General features: G+C 47.9%; 1 protein-coding gene across 1 annotated transcript in view; it reads left to right on the top strand.

The window, feature by feature from the left end:
* Window positions 1–20285, top strand: part of LOC148517457 (macrophage mannose receptor 1-like) — a 273872-nt gene that overhangs the window by 121308 nt on the left and 132279 nt on the right. Inside the window, exons 15-16 of the mRNA XM_088478603.1 lie at window positions 9931–10075; window positions 13530–13571. Coding sequence (XP_088334729.1) covers window positions 9931–10075; window positions 13530–13571 — 187 coding nt within the window. The remainder of the gene's footprint in view (window positions 1–9930; window positions 10076–13529; window positions 13572–20285) is intronic.

Raw genomic sequence — 20285 nt, 5'->3', positions numbered from 1 at the left:
CAGCAGGGCCGCCCTCAAATGGCAGGCATTCCTTCGGGAACGCCTCAGTTTGGCCAGCCATTCCCCCTCTCTGCCTACAAAACGGGACGAGCTGTTGATCAACATCGACAGCCGTCCCGTTTTGCTGCGAGCCCGAACGAGTGACGTCCTCGCTCGCTCCGAGGGCTTGCGCACAAGCATGCGCTTGCGCACTGCCCGGCCATCGACCCGCTTGCGAGCAGGTCTGAATCAGCCCCCAAGTTCGAAGTTCCTTCTTAATCTCAGAAGACAAACGAACGTAGTGATGAGACATGCTCACCCCGGCCGCGGACCTCTCTACCTTTCTGCAAAAAACCCGTCCCATGGACAAAATTAAATGACCTCAGCAAAGACTGAACCAAGCGCAATTTAATGCTATCTGTTCCTAATCAAACCACAATCTGATCGACCAACTTATTTACCTTATCGTGTGGCAAGCGACAACAACCCTCTATCGTGTCTATCTCAATGATCAAGTAAGAAAGGCAAGATGAGGGGCTCTCAGTTTTGTCATGTGCAACAGGAACCCCCAAAACCCTAAACAAAGTTGTGGCGGAAAAAAGGAGATCCGTACAAACCTCGCTCCCTCCTGTACCTATACAGAGAAAATCATCAAGGTAATGCGCAACACCGACATGGCCAGTGCCAGCCACAATGGACCAATGTAGAAACGAACTGAACTTCTCAAAATAGGCACAGGAGACCGCACAGCCCATGGGCAGACATTTATCTACGAAGAAATCTCCCCCGAGCCTAAAACCCATATACTGCATTGCGTCAGGATGTAAAGGTAACAAGCGAAATGCGGACTCAACATCTAACTTTGCCAGCAAAGCGCCCATACCAAAACTACGAAGCAGACCCAATGCATCATCATTAGGACTGATATACAACACTGCAAGCCGAATCAGGTATAGCATCGTTAACCGAATTACCATGGGGGTAGGATAAATGCTGAATTAGACTAAACTTCCCGGGCACCTTCTTAGGGATCACCCCCAAAGATGCAAAGATTCAGCAGGGAGGACCAGGGAACTGGTCCTCCATCCTGCCCAGCGAAACCTCTGCGTCCACCTTAGATCTCAAAACCTGAGGCAATTCCCGGGCGGAGCGCAAATTGCGGGGCACATTAACGTGGAGCGGGCCGGAGATAGGCAAACCAAAACCAAATTTAAACCCATCCAACAGAAAGGCAGCAGCCTCTCTATCAGGGTAACGAGCCAACCACTTAGTAAGCTCCGACAAACAAATGGGTGACCTAGCCTTAACTGGCTGCTTGGAGCTATTGTTCCTATCAGACCCTGCATCCCAGGAGTCCCAACGGCAATCCTTGGCCGGATGCCCCCGGTTACAAATGCGGCAGGAGTGACGAAAACGACAAGAGAACACACCAAGTCATTGAAGGCAAAACATCTCCATCTCGCCAGCCCCGACGCACCAGACCTAGGTAAAGAAACTTTGTGGGAGGCCGCCGCTGCTGCAATACTTCGAGCCACACCTCAACATTTTTAACACCGAAAGGGACTATGCGAGTACCCTCATGTTTACGCCTGAACTGACAATGATAATCCTTCCAAGATATGCCCCGTAACCGAGCAAACATATCATGCACCAAGTAAATATACCTGATAACATTTTGATATTCCTCCGGTCGCGTCTCTAAGTAGCAAGCCGCAAAAATTAGCATACCTTTTAGCCAGGAATTGTAACCGCAGAAAACATCTTCCCCAATCCCTCCCGGTTGTTAGCCTGAGCTAGACCCTTCTTCATATCGTCCATGAGGGTGAAGAAATCAACAAACTTACCCCTACAGATCCGTTCTCTAATGCTTTTGCGCAACCCCCGGACAGCAGTATTAGCGCAATGTACAGAATCCACTCCCAGCGGCGATTCAACATGGCCGGATGCCTCACCTGTCTTACTCTTGCCCTCAGCCTTTTTGGCTAAACGCCGTGCCACTATATTCTAGCAATCTTGTGGTGGCAACCTGGGGAACCAGACTAATGAGAGGATGTGGCAGAAAAAGAAGATGAAGATGAAGACATGTCATACCAGCACCCGGATGAGGAACCGCATCACCAGAAGCTTCACGCGAAGGAACTGCCAGAGCAATCTACGGGTACACCTCGAGGCGCGCAGTAACAGGAACTGTGACAGCCCCCACGACAGCCGGGACGATCGGAGCCGCCGTCAAATCTGGAACTGGAACAGAAGCGTGAGGAGGTGCCACAGCAACCAGTTGATCAATGGAAAGTGGTGGGGGAGTATAGGGGGAGAGGGTGTAGGAGGGGAGGCAAGGAAGGAGGGGGGATTGGGAGACAATGGGAGGAAGAACGGGGGGGGATAAGCAAAGGGGGTGCAGAAAGTGAGGCTGAAGGCACTGAAGGAGTGGAATAAGTGGGGGCAGGACCTGCTGAGGCAGAAACAGGGGGCACAGGCACCAGAGATGAATGAGAAAAAATGTTGGAGGAGGGGTGTTGCATGACAAAAGCGGATGGGGGAAGGGGTGCCAGGGAGAAGGGCCGGGAAAAGAGGAAGGGATAATAAGGGTAGCCAGGGGGGAAAGAAGGGGAAACATACGGGGGATAAACAGAAAAACGGGGGGACGAGGAAACAGATGAATTGATGGGTGGAGCAGGGCCAGCGCTCCAAGAAGGATGGGCCCAAGTAGAAAAGGAGGAGGGAAGATGGGAGCTGACAAAGGAGCTTTCAGGATATGAACCTGCCAGCAAGGGAACTGGTTGTGCTTGGTATGTACTGAAAACAGGGGGGGGGGGGCAATTACAGTAGGCAGGACACGCAGCCTGCTACCCTGTGAAGCAGCAAAGCTGGCTTGTGGCTGAAAGGAGGGACTGGATCCCATCACTGAAGTGGGATCCAAAATGTCCGCTGGGCCCACTGTACAAACTGGGCTGGAGGACCATGATGTGGGGGGATTGGAGTAATCCCCCGCTTCCTGCTACAAGCAGGGAAGGAGGGCGCTGAAGGGGCGAGGCTTGCGGGAGCCGCAGCCGCGGCATGAGGGTGTTCAAAGCTAACAGCGGGGGAAGCGGGAGCGCTCCCGCCCGCTGAAATAAACAAGTCAGGGGAAGCAGGAGGGCAGGGCAGGATGCGCCGGGAGTGGGATGCGGAGGGGGGCAGATGAGGGGGAAAGCGGGCACACGGGAGCTGGCAGGGGCAGCCCTGAGTGGGTGGGAAAATTCAGCTAAATGGCTGGGAAGGGGGGCAGACCTCTTGGACGGGGCATACTGAAACGGGTAGGATTGACAGAAAGAATGAAGGAATGAATGAATGAGTACACTAAAGACAGAGGGGTAGAAACTATGAAGCACACGGTGTGACACTTAGCTGTATTCCAGAATCACCAAAGAGGCAGATCACATTCACTTCACTTCTTTTATACCCCTAATCACAGGCACATCCACAATTCCAAGCATTGGTCAGCTAACAACCACCTGACCCCTTAAACCACTTAATCTGCCTAGTAACAAGGCTGTCGAGACAGCCAATCAGCAAAACCCCAGGATTCTTATTTCACTCATGTTTAGGCAACCTTCGTTTTCTATTAAAAATCCTTCCTTTTTGTTGGTAGTCAGTGGCCATAGCTAGAAACGATATCGCCAAGATGAGAAGCAGATATGATGCCCCCAAAGCCTTCAATTGTAACCATATGAACCTCAAAATATAAATTCCCTATGATCCCCTTTAGGTGTAAAGGTGGCCGTTCCTCTTACACAGCTCTATTTACTGCCTGGCTCAAGCTATGGCCTATGAATGTGAGGTGTATCAGACCTCCTAGAGAGTGGAGGAGTTGAGAAGACCATAGCAACCAATCCGCTTCTAGCTACCATTCTATAGACTGTACTTTCTAAATGATAGGTAGAAGCTGATTGATTGCTGTGGGCAGCTTCTCCGCTTGTCCCACACGCGCACGCAGGGGGGGTTTCTGAGTACCTAGAAACCCCCCCTGCTAGCTGCTCCATCGCCGCGCAGCTGAACTTTTTTTTTTTTTAGTAAAGAGAGTCTCCTCACTCTCCTGCTGAAGCTCAGGCAACTGTGCCTGCTATTACACTGTGCTGGCTGTAGGGGGAGCTGCATCGGCAGTACGCAGCACTCCCAGGCAGTTCACATGAGAGCACCAGAGTTGTGAGAGGCTGAGAGTTTCTGCCAGCATTCTCTCCTGGAGCTGCACCGCAGGTCTGTGTATCGGCAGGGTGGGAGGTGTTCTTTAATAAATGATGCCAGAGCTGTATTTATTTTAGGGGTGTGCACCGGCCACTTTTCGTGTTTTGTGTTTTGGTTTTGGATCTGGATCTTTCTTCGTGTTTTGGATCTGGATTGGTTTTGCCAAAACCACCCTTCCGTGTTTTGGGTTCTGGGTTTTGTGTTTTGGATCTGTATTTTTTTGAAAAAAAGCATAAAAACAGCTAAAATCACAGAATTTGTAGGTTTTTCTGCTCCTATGCTATTATTAACCTCAATAACCTTAATTTCCACTCATTTCCAGTCTATTCTGAACACCTCACACCTCACAATAGTGTTTTTATGTCCAAAAGGTTGCACCGAGGTAGCTGGATGACTATGCTAAGCGACACGAGTGGGCGGCACAAACACGTGACCCATCTAGGCGTGAAACTGCAGTGGCGGACAGGATGGCAGTTTGAAAAACTAGGCCCCAAACTGTACATAATGCAAAGAAAAAAAAGAGGTGCAAGATGGAATTGTCCTTGGGCCCTCCCACCCACCCTTATGTTGTATAAACAGGACATGCACACTTTAACAAACCAATCATTTCAGCGCCAGGGTCTGCCACACAACTGTGGCTGAAATGATTGGTTCGTTTGGGCCCCCACAAAACAAGCTGGCAATTAATCTGTCCCTGCACAAACTGGCTCTACGGAGGCAAGATGTCATCCTCATCCTCCTCATCCACCGATTCCTCACCCTCTTCAGTGTGTACATCCTCATCCTCACAGAGTATTAATTCGTCCCTGCTGGAACCACAGGTCCCTCTGTACGTTCTGGAGGCTGGTCTCCCTGGAAGAGTTGAATTGTTGAAGTTGTATGAACATCATCTTCTCCACATTTTGTGGAAGCAACCTCCTACGCCTTTCGCTGACAAGGTTCCCGGCTGCACTAAAAACTCTTTCGGAGTACACACTGGAGGGGGGGCAACTCAGGTAAAATAGAGCCAGTTTGTACAGGGACCTCCAAATTGCTTCTTTTTCCTGCCAGTACAGGTACGGACTGTCTGACATGCCTACTTGGATGCTGTCACCGATGTAATCCTTTAACAGACAGACGCACGCTTGTCGCTGCTGCTTTGAGGATTCAAGTGCGGCTACAGCCCACACAATTCACAAAGACAGAAAAAAAAAAAGAATATTTTTATTGTTTGTGGACCACACTTTGAGGGTTACACCACCCTTTAACAGACAGACGCACGCTTGTCGCTGCTGCTTTGAGGATGCAAGTGCGGCTACAGCCCACACAATTCACAAAGACAGAAAAAAGAAGAAGAATATTTTAATTGTTTGTGTAGAACACTTTGAGGTGTCACCACCCTTTAACAGACAGACGCACGCTTGTCGCTGCTGCTTTAAGGATGCAGGTGCGGCTACAGCCCACACATTTCACAAAGACCGAAAAAAAAAGAACAATATTTTAATTGTTTCTGTAGCACACTTTGAGGGTGTCACCACCCTTTAACAGACAGACGCACGCTTGTCGCTGCTGCTTTGAGGATGCAAGTGTGGCTACATCGCACACAAGTCACAAACACATTAAAAAAATAGTTTTTTATTTTTTGGAACACTTTGAGAGTTACACCACACTTTAACAGACAGACGCAAGCTTTTCGCTGCTGCTTTAAGGATGCAGGTGCGGCTACAGCCCACACATTTCACAAAGACCGAAAAAAAAAGAACAATATTTTAATTGTTTGTGTAGAACACTTTGAGGGTGTCACCACCCTTTAACAGACAGACGCACGCTTGTCGCTGCTGCTTTAAGGATGCAGGTGCGGCTACAGCCCACACAATTCACATAGACAGAAAAAAGAAGAAGAATATTTTTATTGTTTGTGTAGCACACTTTGAGGGTGTCACCACCCTTTAACAGACAGACGCACGCTTGTCGCTGCTGCTTTAAGGATGCAGGTGCGGCTACATCGCACACAAGTCACAAACACATTAAAAAAATAGTTTTTTATTTTTTGGAGCACTTTGAGAGTTACACCACCCTTTAACAGACAGACGCACGCTTGTCACTGCTGCTTTAAGGATGCAGGTGCGGCTACAGCCCACACATTTCACAAAGACCAAAAAAAAAAGAACAATATTTTAATTGTTTGTGTAGCACACTTTGAGGGTGTCACCACCCTTTAACAGACAGACGCACGCTTGTCGCTGCTGCTTTAAGGATGCAGGTGCGGCTACAGCCCACACAATTCACAAAGACCAAAAAAAAAAGAACAATATTTTAATTGTTTGTGTAGCACACTTTGAGGGTGTCACCACCCTTTAACAGACAGACGCACGCTTGTCGCTGCTGCTTTAAGGATGCAGGTGCGGCTACAGCCCACACATTTCACAAAGACCAAAAAAAAAAGAACAATATTTTAATTGTTTGTGTAGCACACTTTGAGGGTGTCACCACCCTTTAACAGACAGACGCACGCTTGTCGCTGCTGCTTTAAGGATGCAGGTGCGGCTACAGCCCACACAATTCACAAAGACAGAAAAAAAAGAACAATATTTTAATTGTTTGTGTAGCACACTTTGAGGGTGTCACCACCCTTTAACAGACAGACGCACGCTTGTCGCTGCTGCTTTGAGGATGCAGGTGGAATCTAGACGGGATTTGGAACCGAGGACACACTACCTCCATCAATTGTCTAAATCCCACTGCACTAATGTCGGATACCGGACGCACGTCTAACACCAACATAGCAGTCAAGGCCTCAGTTATACGTTTTGCTTCAGGATGACTGCTGTCATACTTCATCCTCATCGCTAGGGACTGTTGGAGGGTCAATTGTTTAGTAAAAGTAGTGATGTTCCTACTTCCTCTCTGGGATGATGAACAACTCCCAGCAGCAGCAACAGCACTAGGAGGAAGAGGTTCTTGATCTTTCCCTATTTTATTTTTATCGGAGAAAGTTTGGTCCTCCATTTATGTTATATTGATATATATACGTGCGGCTAAAGCGCACACAAACACAGAAAATATTATTTTATTTTTGCTGGAGAGTAGTGCACTTTGTGGGTTACACCACCCTTTAAGAAATGAGCCAGCCGGCTCTTTACTTATGGGACACAGGCGCACGCTTGGCGCTGCTCCTTTGTTGATGCACGTGCAGCCACAGTGCACACAATTCACAAACACAGAAAATAATTTTTTTTTTGGTTTGGACTGGAGTGTACTTTCGGGGGTTACAGCACCCTTAACGGTCAAGCCAGCCGGCCCTTTACTTATGACACAGGCGCACGCTTGGCACTACTTTGTTGATGCACGTGCGGCTACTGCGCACACAATTCACAAACACAGAAAATAATTTTTTTTTTGGTTTGGACTGGAGTGTACTTTCGGGGGTTACAGCACCGTTAACGGTCAAGCCAGCCGGCCCTTTACTTATGACACAGGCGCACGCTTGGCACTACTTTGTTGATGCACGTGCGGCTACTGCGCACACAATTCACAAACACAGAAAATAATTTTTTTTTTGGTTTGGACTGGAGTGTACTTTGGGGGTTACAGCACCCTTTAACGGTCAAGCCAGCCGGCCCTTTACTTATGACACAGGCGCACGCTTGGCACTACTTTGTTGATGCACGTGCGGCTACTGCGCACACAATTCACAAACACAGAAAATAATTTTTTTTTTGGTTTGGACTGGAGTGTACTTTCGGGGGTTACAGCACCCTTAACGGTCAAGCCAGCCGGCCCTTTACTTATGACACAGGCGCACGCTTGGCACTACTTTGTTGATGCACGTGCCGCTACTGCGCACACAATTCACAAACACAGAAAATAATTTTTTTTTTGGTTTGGACTGGAGTGTACTTTCGGGGGTTACAGCACCCTTAATGGTCAAGCCAGCCGGCCCTTTACTTATGACACAGGCGCACGCTTGGCACTACTTTGTTGATGCACGTGCGGCTACTGCGCACACAATTCACAAACACAGAAAATAATTTTTTTTTTGGTTTGGACTGGAGTGTACTTTCGGGGGTTACAGCACCCTTAATGGTCAAGCCAGCCGGCCCTTTACTTATGACACAGGCGCACGCTTGGCACTACTTTGTTGATGCACGTGCGGCTACTGCGCACACAATTCACAAACACAGAAAATAATTTTTTTTTGGTTTGGACTGGAGTGTACTTTGGGGGTTACAGCACCCTTTAACGGTCAAGCCAGCCGGCCCTTTACTTATGACACAGGCGCACGCTTGGCACTACTTTGTTGATGCACGTGCGGCTACTGCGCACACAATTCACAAACACAGAAAATATATTATTTTTTTAGCACTTGGGGGGAGCACCCCTGATGGACAGAGCACCCCCTGGACAACACTACAGCACTCCTTTAGGACTGGGACACTGCACAGGACTTTGGAGTGGACACAGCCCCTATGGAGAACTGACTGCACAACACAGTCCAGCCAGCCCCAATGGACTTTGAAGTAGTGGACACAGCCCCTATTAACAACAGCAGCACAGCACAACACAGCCAGCCTGTATGGACTTTGAAGTAGTGGACAACAGCAGCACTACACTACACTACACTACACAGCCCTAACTCCCACCCTCCCTCTTCACTGTCCACAGCCGAGTGAGAAAATGGCGCCGACGCGGGTACCTTATATAGGATCCAAAACCCGCGAGACTCGGAAGGCGGGATGATGACGTTTTGCCTCGATTTCAGATCCGAGTCAGGCGGGAAAAGTCGAGCCTGACTCGGATCGGACTCGGATCGGGGGGGCTCGGGGGGGTTCGGATTTCAGAAATCCGAACCCGCTCACCCCTAATTTATTTGTGTTTTGAAGTGAGAGGTTTTGTGTGTGTGTGTCAATGTTTGTGTCAGTGTGTGTCAATGTTTGTGTCAGTGTGTGTGTCTGTGTAGTCTGTCAGTGTGTGTGTGTGTGTCAATGTGTGTGTCTGTGTAGTCGGTGTGTGTGTCTGTGTAGTCTGTGTGTGTATGTAAATGTTTGTGTCAGTGTGTGTGTCTGTGTCAATCTTTGTGTCAGTGTGTCTGCGTAGACTGTGTGTATGTCAATGTTTGTGTCAGTGTGTGTGTGTGTGTCAATGTTTGTGTCAGTGTGTGTGTTTGTGTAGTCTGTCTGTGTGTCAGTGTGTCTGTGTAAGTGTTTGTCTGTGTAGTCTTTGTCGGTGTGTGTGTGTCTGTGCCAGTGAGCGTGTCTATGTTTCCAATGGAGGACTCGGTGTCGCCTTTTTATTTCTTGGAGGGGCTGAAAAGCTCCAAATGGGATTTTCTCTATAATTGAACTAAACCAAACTTTATTCATATGCAACACTCCTCGGGTACTCAATCATCCAGGCTCGTTAATCCATTACTGTGAAACATTTCAGATGCATTTTCCTTCATTAAGGCATTGACGAAATATGTAGTAAATGCATCGGAAATTTTGCACAGTAATGTATTAGCAATCTTGGATTATTGAGTACCCAAGGAGTGGTACCTGTATGTGTTTCGATTTTTTTTTTGTCATTGGTTTGGAAACCCCCCTTTCAAAATCCTGCGTTTGCCACTGTGTCCACTACTCCACTGTTTATAAAGCTTGATACATCTCCCCTATAATATGTTAGATGTTGGAGCGACAGACCAGAAGACATGTCACCATCTCTATCATTAGTTGAATAATAATATCCTTTATCTGTGTTCTATCTTAGATGGGCTATGAGAACTGGGCAAATGGAGAGCCAAACAACTACCAAGGGGTAGAGCTCTGTGGAGTGATGGATGCTAATAGCTACTTGACCTGGAGTGACATAAACTGTGAATTTCCTGCAGACTGGATCTGTGAGCTGAGAAAAGGTACAGTATACTTGCCAACTTTATAGTTCTCCTCTCCGGACTTCTTCCAGAGACCCCTTTGGGTGATGGGCTCTTATGTCATTAGACCCCACCCATCACGGCAAATTACCACAAATCGCTTAAAAATGTTCTTTTAGCCCCACCCCCAGGGCATAGTGAGCCAGCCTGGGCAAATCCAGATCAGTGTGATCGTTCCACCCCCCACAGGCAGAGGAGACTGCTGCTGCTGCTTCCACTGCAGCTCAGCACACAGCAGCCAGGACCCTCCAACAAGCCCGGGCTCGGGTAATTAGTACCTGCTCCACCCCCTCTCGGCGCCAATGCCCACCGCCTCCCCATGTAGCCACGATTCCCGGTATTGATTTTCCACCCTGCCCACAACACTAATGGCAGATCTACCCACTCTTTTGGATTACCCAAAAAATTGGGATTCTCCTGCAACTTCCAGGAGAGCAGGTAAGTATGAGGTACAGTATGTACTGCTGAACATGTTACTTTTTACATGTACAGATGTGCCCAGCTAGTTTGTTGTTCATGGCGCTCCATTCAAGTCTCTGTGTCATGCCATGGAACGTTACGTGATGGCTGGACTTGTGGCGTACCATGGTATTCTTCAACGAAGGATACGCTACGGCATGTAATACAGCACTTAACTGCTGGGTGGCGAGTGCTCCACTGTTGTAATTTGTACTGAATACCATACTGTTAAATTGGATGGATATCACATTCACGCACTGTACAGTATTTGCATGTTCGCACAACCAATATTTTTAATATCACATACATACAGTAAGCTCTTAGAACGGGATGCAAATCAGTACACATACCCAGTGGAGGGGTTGCAATGGAATTTCTGGCGCATGCCCAGTAGAGGGGTTGCAATGGAATTTCTGGCGCATGCCCAGTGGAGCCAAGCCATACGCCATGTAGCGCTATGCCATGGCTTATGGAAGATCACAGCAGGGCACATGCCCAGTGGGTTGGGAGTTAAACACAGCGAAAGTGGGATGTCTGTATTACAGTACATACTGACTGTGTGGTTGAATTTGCACACTTGCGCCACTGTCAGCGCTGTCCCAGACTTGAACACTATAGTAATTTCCCATGACCAGTAAATGGTAGTGGGCTCTGTTTGAGAGAGAGGTCTCTGTATTACAAACTGACTGTGCGTTTAAAGTGCACACTTGGGCCACTGTCAGCGCTGTCCCAGACTTGGACACTATAGTGATTTCATGACTTCAGTAACTGGTAGTGGGTTCTGTTTGAGAGAGAGGTCTCTGTGTTACAAATTGATTGTGCGTTTAAAGCGCAAACTTGCGTCAATGTCTGCACGTTGGCGCTGTGGTGGCTGTCAGCTCCGAGGGGTTACAAATGGGTTCTCTGGCGCATGCCCAGTGGAGGGGTTGCAAAGGGATTTCTGGCGCATGCCTCATTGATATTATACATTGATATTAATCTCTGGTAGTGGTTTTATTTAATATGTAATAAATTTATATGTTTTTTATACATCTGCCTTGTGACAGGTTTTTACGAATCACGATCCATTTGAGTTTTTTACTGTGCATACCCATCAATATGTTCATGTCATTTTTATATTATTTGCACTATCACTTTTTTATTTTATTTATCCAGACCTCATTCTGGAACTGCCTACTTCAGCACACGCTATGAGTACTCAGGCAGCATATGGTATCGCAGTGGAAAATTCAAGCAGACCCCTGCAACACCGTCCCAAAGCACTGGCATGCCTGCATTCGCCCCCCCCCTCACCACCCACAAACGGCACTAACTGTTAATCACTCTGCAATGGGTCTGCATAGCCTCTGCGATCGCAGTCCCGATCACAGTGGCTACTTTGCCAACCGCACTGCGATGCATACGCAGAACGCAACAATCGTGCGAAGAAGCAACTGCTTTCTTTGCTGAATCATGCCCATAATCATAAGTCTTTTATTACACTCTATAATAGAGGACACTACCCAAAATGACTAGAACTCAGACTTTGATCATAATAGAATTCTATTAATCCTTTTTCAAAACTTTTTATCAGTAAAGAAAACACATACTGTGTAATATCAAATTTTTTTTTTTTATATAAGTTAATCCTAATTAATTAAATAAAAGCAGACAGTGTTTGATTACATAACTATTAACTCCCTTGGTTCAATTACTGGTACACATACCCAACATGATCATAATCTGAAAGGCATTTTTTTAACTGTATGTGAATACTTATCTGAAGTACATTGTAAATAATGCAACATTCAGGATAAGGACTGTTACTGACTTACATCCACCCACCAAACAAGAACTGTGTTGTAACAAGTAATGCCATTGTCGTGGAGAAAGAACAATTCAAGGGCACACGTTTCACACCTTGAATCAGTGGCCCTGATTCAGAGCCAGACGCTCTGACCAGAGCGCTCGCTTTGAATCAGGGCCGTCCTAGTTAAATTTGGAGCGGCCTTTTGGACGCTCGCATAGCTGTGGGTTACCACCCACAGCTTATGTGAGCGTCCATGATGATGGTCACGATGGTCAAGACCATCGCGACCATCGGGCTTGCGACGAGACCCTGCGGTAGGGTCTCGCTGCCGCAAGCCCTGGAGTGATTTTGGCTCTATCAGAGCCAAAATCACTCCCACTGACATCACTAGTGATGTCAGTGGGGCTGGACCCAGACGGTAGGCGTTCCCATGGGAACGCCTCCGTCTGGCAGCCACGCCCCCGGCATGCCCACCAAAGGGGGCGCGCTGTCACTCACCATCGACAGCACGCCCCCTTTGGCGCGAGACCCGGAGCGACAGCTTGGCTGATTTAACCAACTTGTCTGAATGACCTTATTCATATGTTTTGGGAATCGCTGATTGTCATTTGCTCCTATACATCATTAGAAGATAATCTTTAGATGTATGGCCATCTTTAGGACTCCCTGAAGACTGAAGTTCGGAAACGCTGTCTACGAAAATTACAGAAACGGGGGGTATTGAATTATCGCCGATGTGCGGCTGAGCACATTACTGATATTATGCTATGGCAACAACGCAAAATTTCCTGCGCTCCTCTATAGAGTGTGAGGAAATATCGGCAATGTTGGTGGTTATCAGGTGCTGGAGAAACAATCAGAACACAGGTATCTTGTGGTCACTGCCGCCAAATGCAATCACTATTATTTTTGATGGATTATTCTGATGAATGAAAATGCGGGTATTATGTTTGCAGTGCATCACTGAGTAACTGTAATAACATTACTATATCACTGATAACACATTTTGCCAAGTTACATTTTATTTTATTACACATAATAATTAAGACCAAACATTTAGTTGTGGATGGAAATGGATTTTGACAACTCTTTGATTCTAAAAATCATTGTCTCATCCTTCATATCGTTACTTGACGTGAAATCGCAGGTTCTTCTGTAATTTGGCTAACGCTAATATTTTATTCTCAGGTGCAGCATTAAATGCAGAGCCTACAAAACCAACACAGCCTGGTAAGTAGATTTCACTGTAGTCTTCTTTTTTTTTTTTATTGCATGACCAGAGTCTATGGAAATTCATCCAGCAGCCAACTACACAAAAATATTACAGCAGAGATAAGTTCAAATCCCACTCTTATCTCATGCGACCTTGGACGATTTAAGTTGCCCATCTACTAGGCGATTAAATTGAGCGATTGAATGATAACGATATCGTTATTGTTCAATAGTTCAAAAATCGTTTGCAAATCGTTTGCTAAAATGTCTAAAACGACCAGCGATGCGCGCTCCCGCTGGTTGTTTAGACATATATCATCGGGCAAACATGCTGGTCAACCTGACGATAACGTCAGGTTCAGCATGTTTGCAGATGATTGATTGTGCCTACACTGAATGACTGCTCGTTCAGTGTAGGCACATCACAGACTGACAAATGACTGCACGATTACAATATCGCAATCGTGCAGTCGTTTTCATGTCTTCTAGTGGATGGGCTCCTTTAGAAAGTAAAAAATATTTTAAGCTCAGTTGGTCACAGAGGGACTGGTGCCCAGTTGACAGGGCAGCCATCAGGGGGGACTGCCAGGCCTGGAGTCCCGCCTGTCCACTACTTCCCGTCTGCCAAACTTACATTCACTGAGAGGCTCGGCTGGGGGTCCGCAGCCGCCCGCACCCACTGCTATGTCCTCTAACTATCTCTCCAATCGCCCGCTGCTACTGCAGTGTATATGGCTGGCTGTGGGAGCAGGCAGAGTTGATGCTCCCAGCCTGCTCTGTGCTGCTAGCCTATAACACAATCGAGCAGCTGGAAGCATCTTCTCTTCCTGCCTCCCACAGGCAGCCATAAACACGGCAGCAGCGGCGGGTAGTTGGAGAGGTAAGGAGGGGATATAGTAGTGGGCGCAGGCGGCTGCCGCTGGTAGGAGCGAACCCCCGGGGCAGAGCCTGTCAGTGATTATAAATTTGGCAGGGTGAAAGTAGTGGGCGGGTCCCCCTTTGTGAGGAGTGGGAGGAGGGAGATTACTGGGGTGGGGGTTGCTGTGAGGCTCTGTATAATGGGGGCTGGGGGGCCCTTCCTATTTGGTCTGTCCAGGGCCACAAAATTTCTGATGGCGGCCCTGCCAGTTGGTCACATAAGCATCCTAGAATGAAGCACGTAAAAATAGCGTTTTTAAATTTTACACCCATATGCCGAGTTGGAAGATGTCTGAAGATACGATCCAGCTCTGTGCTGTTGGGACATGAGCCAGGTTTAATGATTAATCACTAAACCTGTGCATCATGATTAATGCACGTCTATGATGTATATCCTGAATATGTGAATTCATAAACTGGTTTCTATGCAGAGTAGATTATGACTAAGGGGCCTATTCATCAACCGATAAATGGCCCGGTAACCATGCGGAAATGCTAGTTTCCGCATTTTTAAGTTACCAGGCCATTCATCATTAGGGATCCGATAGGACTCCCTCGGTATTCAGCAAACTCCGAAAACTGAAAGTTTGTTGCTGAGAACAAGCGCCATCATCAGTTAGCGCTTGTTCTCTGATCCCCGCTCCTTTCTATGGGAAGGAGTTCCAGGGATGCGAAGAGGGATCCCAGCGGATCCCTCCGTCCCCTTCTCACTCCCTCCCGGCGGCTTTGCACGAGGTCCCGCATGCGTTGCCGGGATGATGATGTGGAGCAGGTAAGTAACGCAGCTACAGAAGTAGCTGCGATACTTTCCATGGGGACAACTGCTTTTTGGAGCAGTTGTCCCCTCACCAGAGCAATGATGAATTGCTCCGATGTCACGTTTCTCCTGCTGTGAGTTGGATACTAAAGTATCCCTTGCAGCAAGTTCACTACTTCATCATCGGACGCCATATGGCCTTCGATAATGAATAGGCCCCTAAATCTGTGTACCGTTTAGGCTTCAAAAGAGCATAGTTTCTCATACATCCTTCCAGGGGGCCACTGTAGTCTTGACTATGGGTAAGAGAGCTGGCACAGGAGTATAGGCACTAAACTGTTAAAATAAAGCTCCCCCCACCCATATAACCCCTCCCACCTTCACCTAAGGTCAGGGTTTTTTTTAGTGCCTTAGGTGGAAGGCCCCTTTATAGCTAGCTAGAGTTATTCTTTCCTAGGAACTCAGGGCCTTATTCAGACCCGCTCGCGAGCGCTGAGCGCTCACAAGAGGGTCGATGTTGGCCCAGTGCACATGCACACAACGGACCCGGCTCTGTCGTGCGAATGCGCGAGACCCGGATAGCGACGGCCAGGCCGTCACTATGGGTCTCGTACCAAAGGGGGTGTGCTGTCGATGGTGAGTGACAGCACACCCCCTTTGGTGATATCATCAGTGATGTCAGTGGGGAGCTTCCTGCTCCATTAGAGCAGCAAGCTCCCTGGGGCTTACGAGTGCCCAGACCCAAACTTAGGGTCTGGTCGTAAGCCCCGATGGTCGCGATGGTGATCACCATCACGACCATCAACCTGGTCGGTCGTTAAGCTGTGTGGTAACCCACAGCTTAACGATCGACAAGGAGGCGGCCGTTCAGGATGCAAGCGGCCGCCCTGATTCAGGGCCTGATTCAGAGCCGCTCGTAAGCGGCCGCTCGTTCGCTCCGAGCGATGTTCGCACATCTGCGCATGCGAATGGGTTGTAATAATGCGCATGCGCCAACCAGTCAGTGCGGTCGGAAATCGTGTGCTCGCAAAATAGCGAATGCCTGCTAATTTGAGTGACAGGATGAGGCGTTTGTGGGTGGTAACAGGGGAAGGTGCTTGAAAACCGGGAGTGGAGATCCGAACGCAGGCGTGCGTAACGGCCAAAACGGGCGTTTAATGGGAGTGCATAATTAACAAAGCAGCGTCATCGACCACGTCACTTGGTTGTCTTTTAGCCTGAACTGCTCGCATGATTGCGGTAGGAAAATGCTACCACAAGAATAGCGAGCAGTTCATACGCCGTTCGATGTACTAGATTAATCTAATAAATAGTGGAGATGACGTATGATGCGAGCGGCCAGGGGGCGTTTTTTCAAAATAGCGAGCGCATGTTTTGTTCGCTCGTTCAGACATAGAGGCGTCAACAGACCGCAAAGAGTGAGCGCTTAATTTTAATATCCGGCCCCTTTTTCAGAACGACCGTCCGCAAATAGCGTCCGGCTCTGAATCAGGCCCTCAGTGCGACCACTTGCATCTAACGACCGCCTCTGAATGAGGGCCTATATGTATGCTCTTATTATGCTATTCTACTGTGATACTGTCAACCGTTTGTGGGCATCATAGTCTGTTCTTGGGAGATTATATACCCTACCTATGCTGTAAAATTACTGCAGTCCTTATATGTATATTGTTGTTGTATACAGTGTTTTTGCTCTACTACACCAAATACATTTTATGCTTCTGCTCATTTGTCCTATTTAGGTCTTTAAGCAGGAATTAAATGCTTGGTTAAATTTCAGCCTTGTTGCCTGCACTAGTCCTCCAGGGAGGATATTTAGGCAGGTTTTGCGGCTTTTTAGTGCAGACTGATTTTTTTTTAATTCTCTTTGTGTCTGTTGTTACAGAACAACATGGCAGGACAAGCAGAAAAGGCTTTCAAAGCTTAGCTCTTCTGCTGCATTATATTATGATTGTTCTAAATGTGCGACAAAATTACCCAAGAGTCACACTGAGCCAGGGGCACTCTGCGCAGTTTTTGTGACGGAGGCCAGGAACAGACTGTCTAGAAGTTCAACGGATGAGTTATTGATTCCAGAATGGGCTATGGTCCTGATTCAGAGCCGGACTCTCTGAAAGAGCGTTTGCTCTGAATCAGAGAGGTTTTTTTTTTTTTTTTGCAGCCTCTCGGCCGCTCGCTATGCTGAAGGGGGACCACTCACAGCCTTAGCAAGCGGCAAGGTGATGGTTGCGATGGTAAAGACCATCGTGACCATCGGGCTTGCGACGAGACCCTTGCGGTATGGTCTCGTTGCCGCAAGCCCCAGTGGACTTCCTGCTCTATTAGATCATTATCATGAGTGATGTCAGTAGGGCCGCCCACAAATGGCAGGCGTTCCCAAAGGGAACGCCAGCGTTTGCCAAGCCACTTTTCGTGCTTTGGATCTGGATCTTTCTTCGTGTTTTGCATCTGGATTGGTTTTGCCAAAACCACCCTTCCATGTTTTGGGTTCTGGGTTTTGTGTTTTGGATCTGTATTTTTGTTTTAAAAAGCATAAAAACAGCTAAAATCACAGAACTTGTGGGTTTTTCTGCTCCTATGCTATTATTAACCTCAATAACCTTAATTTCCACTCATTTCCAGTCTATTCTGAACACCTCACAATAGTATTTTTATGTCCAAAAGGTTGCACCGAGGTAGCTGGATGACTATGCTAAGCGACACGAGTAGGCGGCACAAACTCGTGGCCCATCTAGGAGTGACACTGGAGTGGCAGACAGGATGGCAGTTTGAAAAACTAGGCCCCAAACAGTAGATAATGCAAAGAAAAAAAAGAGGTGCAAGATGGATTTCCCACCCACCCTTATGTTGTATAAAGAGGACATGCACACTTTAACAAACCAATCATTTCAGCGCCAGGGTCTGCCACACGATTGTGGCTGAAATGATTGGTTCGTTTGGGCCCCCACAAAACAAGCTGGCAATTAATCTGTCCCTGCACAAACTGGCTCTACGGAGGCAAGATGTCGTCCTCATCCTCCTCATCCACCGATTCCTCACCCTCTTCGGTGTTGTGTACATCCTCATCCTCACAGAGTATTAATTCGTCCCAGCTGGAATCCACCATCACAGGTCCCTCTGTACGTTCTGGAGGCTGGTCTCCCTGGAAGAGTTGATAATTCATTTTTATGAACATCATCTTCTCCACATTTTGTGGAAGCAACCTGCTACGCCTTTCGCTGACAATGTTCCCGGCTGCACTAAACACTCTTCCGGAGTACACACTGAAGGGGGGGCAACTCAGGTAAAATAGAGCCAGTTTGTACAGGGGCCTCCAAATTGCCTCTTTTTCCTGCCAGTACAGGTACGGACTGTCTGACATGTCTACTTGGATGCTGTCACCGATGTAATCCTCCACCATTCTGTCAATGGTGACAGTATCATATGCAGTGACAGACATGTCAGAAATTGTTGCCAGGTCCTTCAGTCCGGACCAGATGTCCAAATTTGGTCCTGCCTGCCCTGCATCACCGCCAGCAGGTTGATTAGGATACCTAAGTTTTTTTCCTGGCAGCCCCAGTTGCGGTAGAAAATGAAGAAGGAGCTGTTTTCGTGTCACGTTCCGCTTCAGCTGACAGTGTTTTCACCAGCAGGTCTTTACACCTCTGCAGGCTTGTGTCGGCCAGAAAGAGAGACACCACATAGGCTTTAAACCTAGGATCAAGCATGGTGGCCAAAATGTAGTGGTCTGATTTCAACAGATTGACCACCCTGGAATCCTGGCAAAGCGAATGAAGGGCTTCATCCACAAGTCCTACATGCCAAGCAGAATCGCTCTGTCTTAGCTCCTCCTTCACTTTCTCCAGCTGCTTCTGCAAAAGCCTGATGAGGGGATGACCTGACTCAAGCTGGCAGTGTCTGAACTGACTTCACATGTGGCAAGTTCGAAGGGCTGGAGAACCTTGCACAACACGGAAATCATTCTCCACTATGCTTGAGTCAGGTGCATACCCCCTCCTTTGCCTATGTCATAGGTGGATGTATAGGCTTGAATGGTCTTTTGCTGCTCCTCCATCCTCTGAAGCATATAGAGGGTTGAGTTCCACCGCGTCACAACCTCTTGCTTCAGGTGATGGCGGGGCAGGTTCAAGTGTGTTTGCTGGTGCTCCAGTCTTTAGCACGCAGTCGCTGAATGGCGAAAGTAGCCAGAAATTTTTCGGGCCACCCAAAGCGTCTCCTGCACGCCCCTGTAACTTTTCAGAAAATTCTGCACCACCAAATTTATTGTGTGAGCAAAACATGGGACGTGCTGGAATTTTCCCAGATGTAATGCCCGCACAATATTAGTGGCGTTGTCAGATATCACAAATCCCCAGGAGAGTCTAAGTGGGGCAAGCCACTGGGCGATGATTTCCCTCAGTTTCTCTAAGAGGTTGTCGGCGGTGTGCCTCTTACTGAAACTGGTGATACACAGCGTAGCCTGCCTTGTAACGAGCTGGCGTTTCTGAGATGCTGCTACTGGTGACACTGCTGTTGTTGCTGCATAAGGTGATACATCTACCCAGTGGGCTGTCACAGTCATATAGTCCTTAGTCTGCCCTGTTCCACTTGTCCACATGTCCGTGGTTAAGTGGACATTGGGTACAACCGCATTTTTCAGGACACTGAGGACAGTTGTTCTGACATTTCTGTACAGTCTCGGTATCGCCTGCCTAGTGAAGTGGAATCTAGACGGGATTTGGAACCGGTGACACACTACCTCCATCAATTGTCTAAATCCCACTGCATCAATGGCGGATACCGGACGCACGTCTTACACCAACATAGCAGTCAAGGCCTCAGTTATACGTTTTGCTTCAGGATGACTGCTGTCGTACTTCATCCTCCTCACTAAGGACTGTTGGAGGGTCAATTGTTTAGTAAAAGTAGTGGTGTTCCTACTTCCTCTCTGGGATGATGAACGACTCCCAGCAGCAACAGCAGCACTGGCAGCAGGAGGCGTAGCAATGCAGGATCCTCTGGAGGAATCCCGGAATCGGAGAGTCAGCCATGCCAGTGACATGGCCTGCAGGACTACT

The sequence above is a fragment of the Taudactylus pleione genome, unplaced genomic scaffold (assembly GCF_031769625.1).
Source record: "Taudactylus pleione unplaced genomic scaffold, aTauple2 ptg000216l, whole genome shotgun sequence".
In the NCBI taxonomy this organism is placed as follows: Eukaryota; Metazoa; Chordata; class Amphibia; order Anura; family Myobatrachidae; genus Taudactylus; species Taudactylus pleione.
This window is presented reverse-complemented; position numbering and strand designations above follow the sequence as displayed.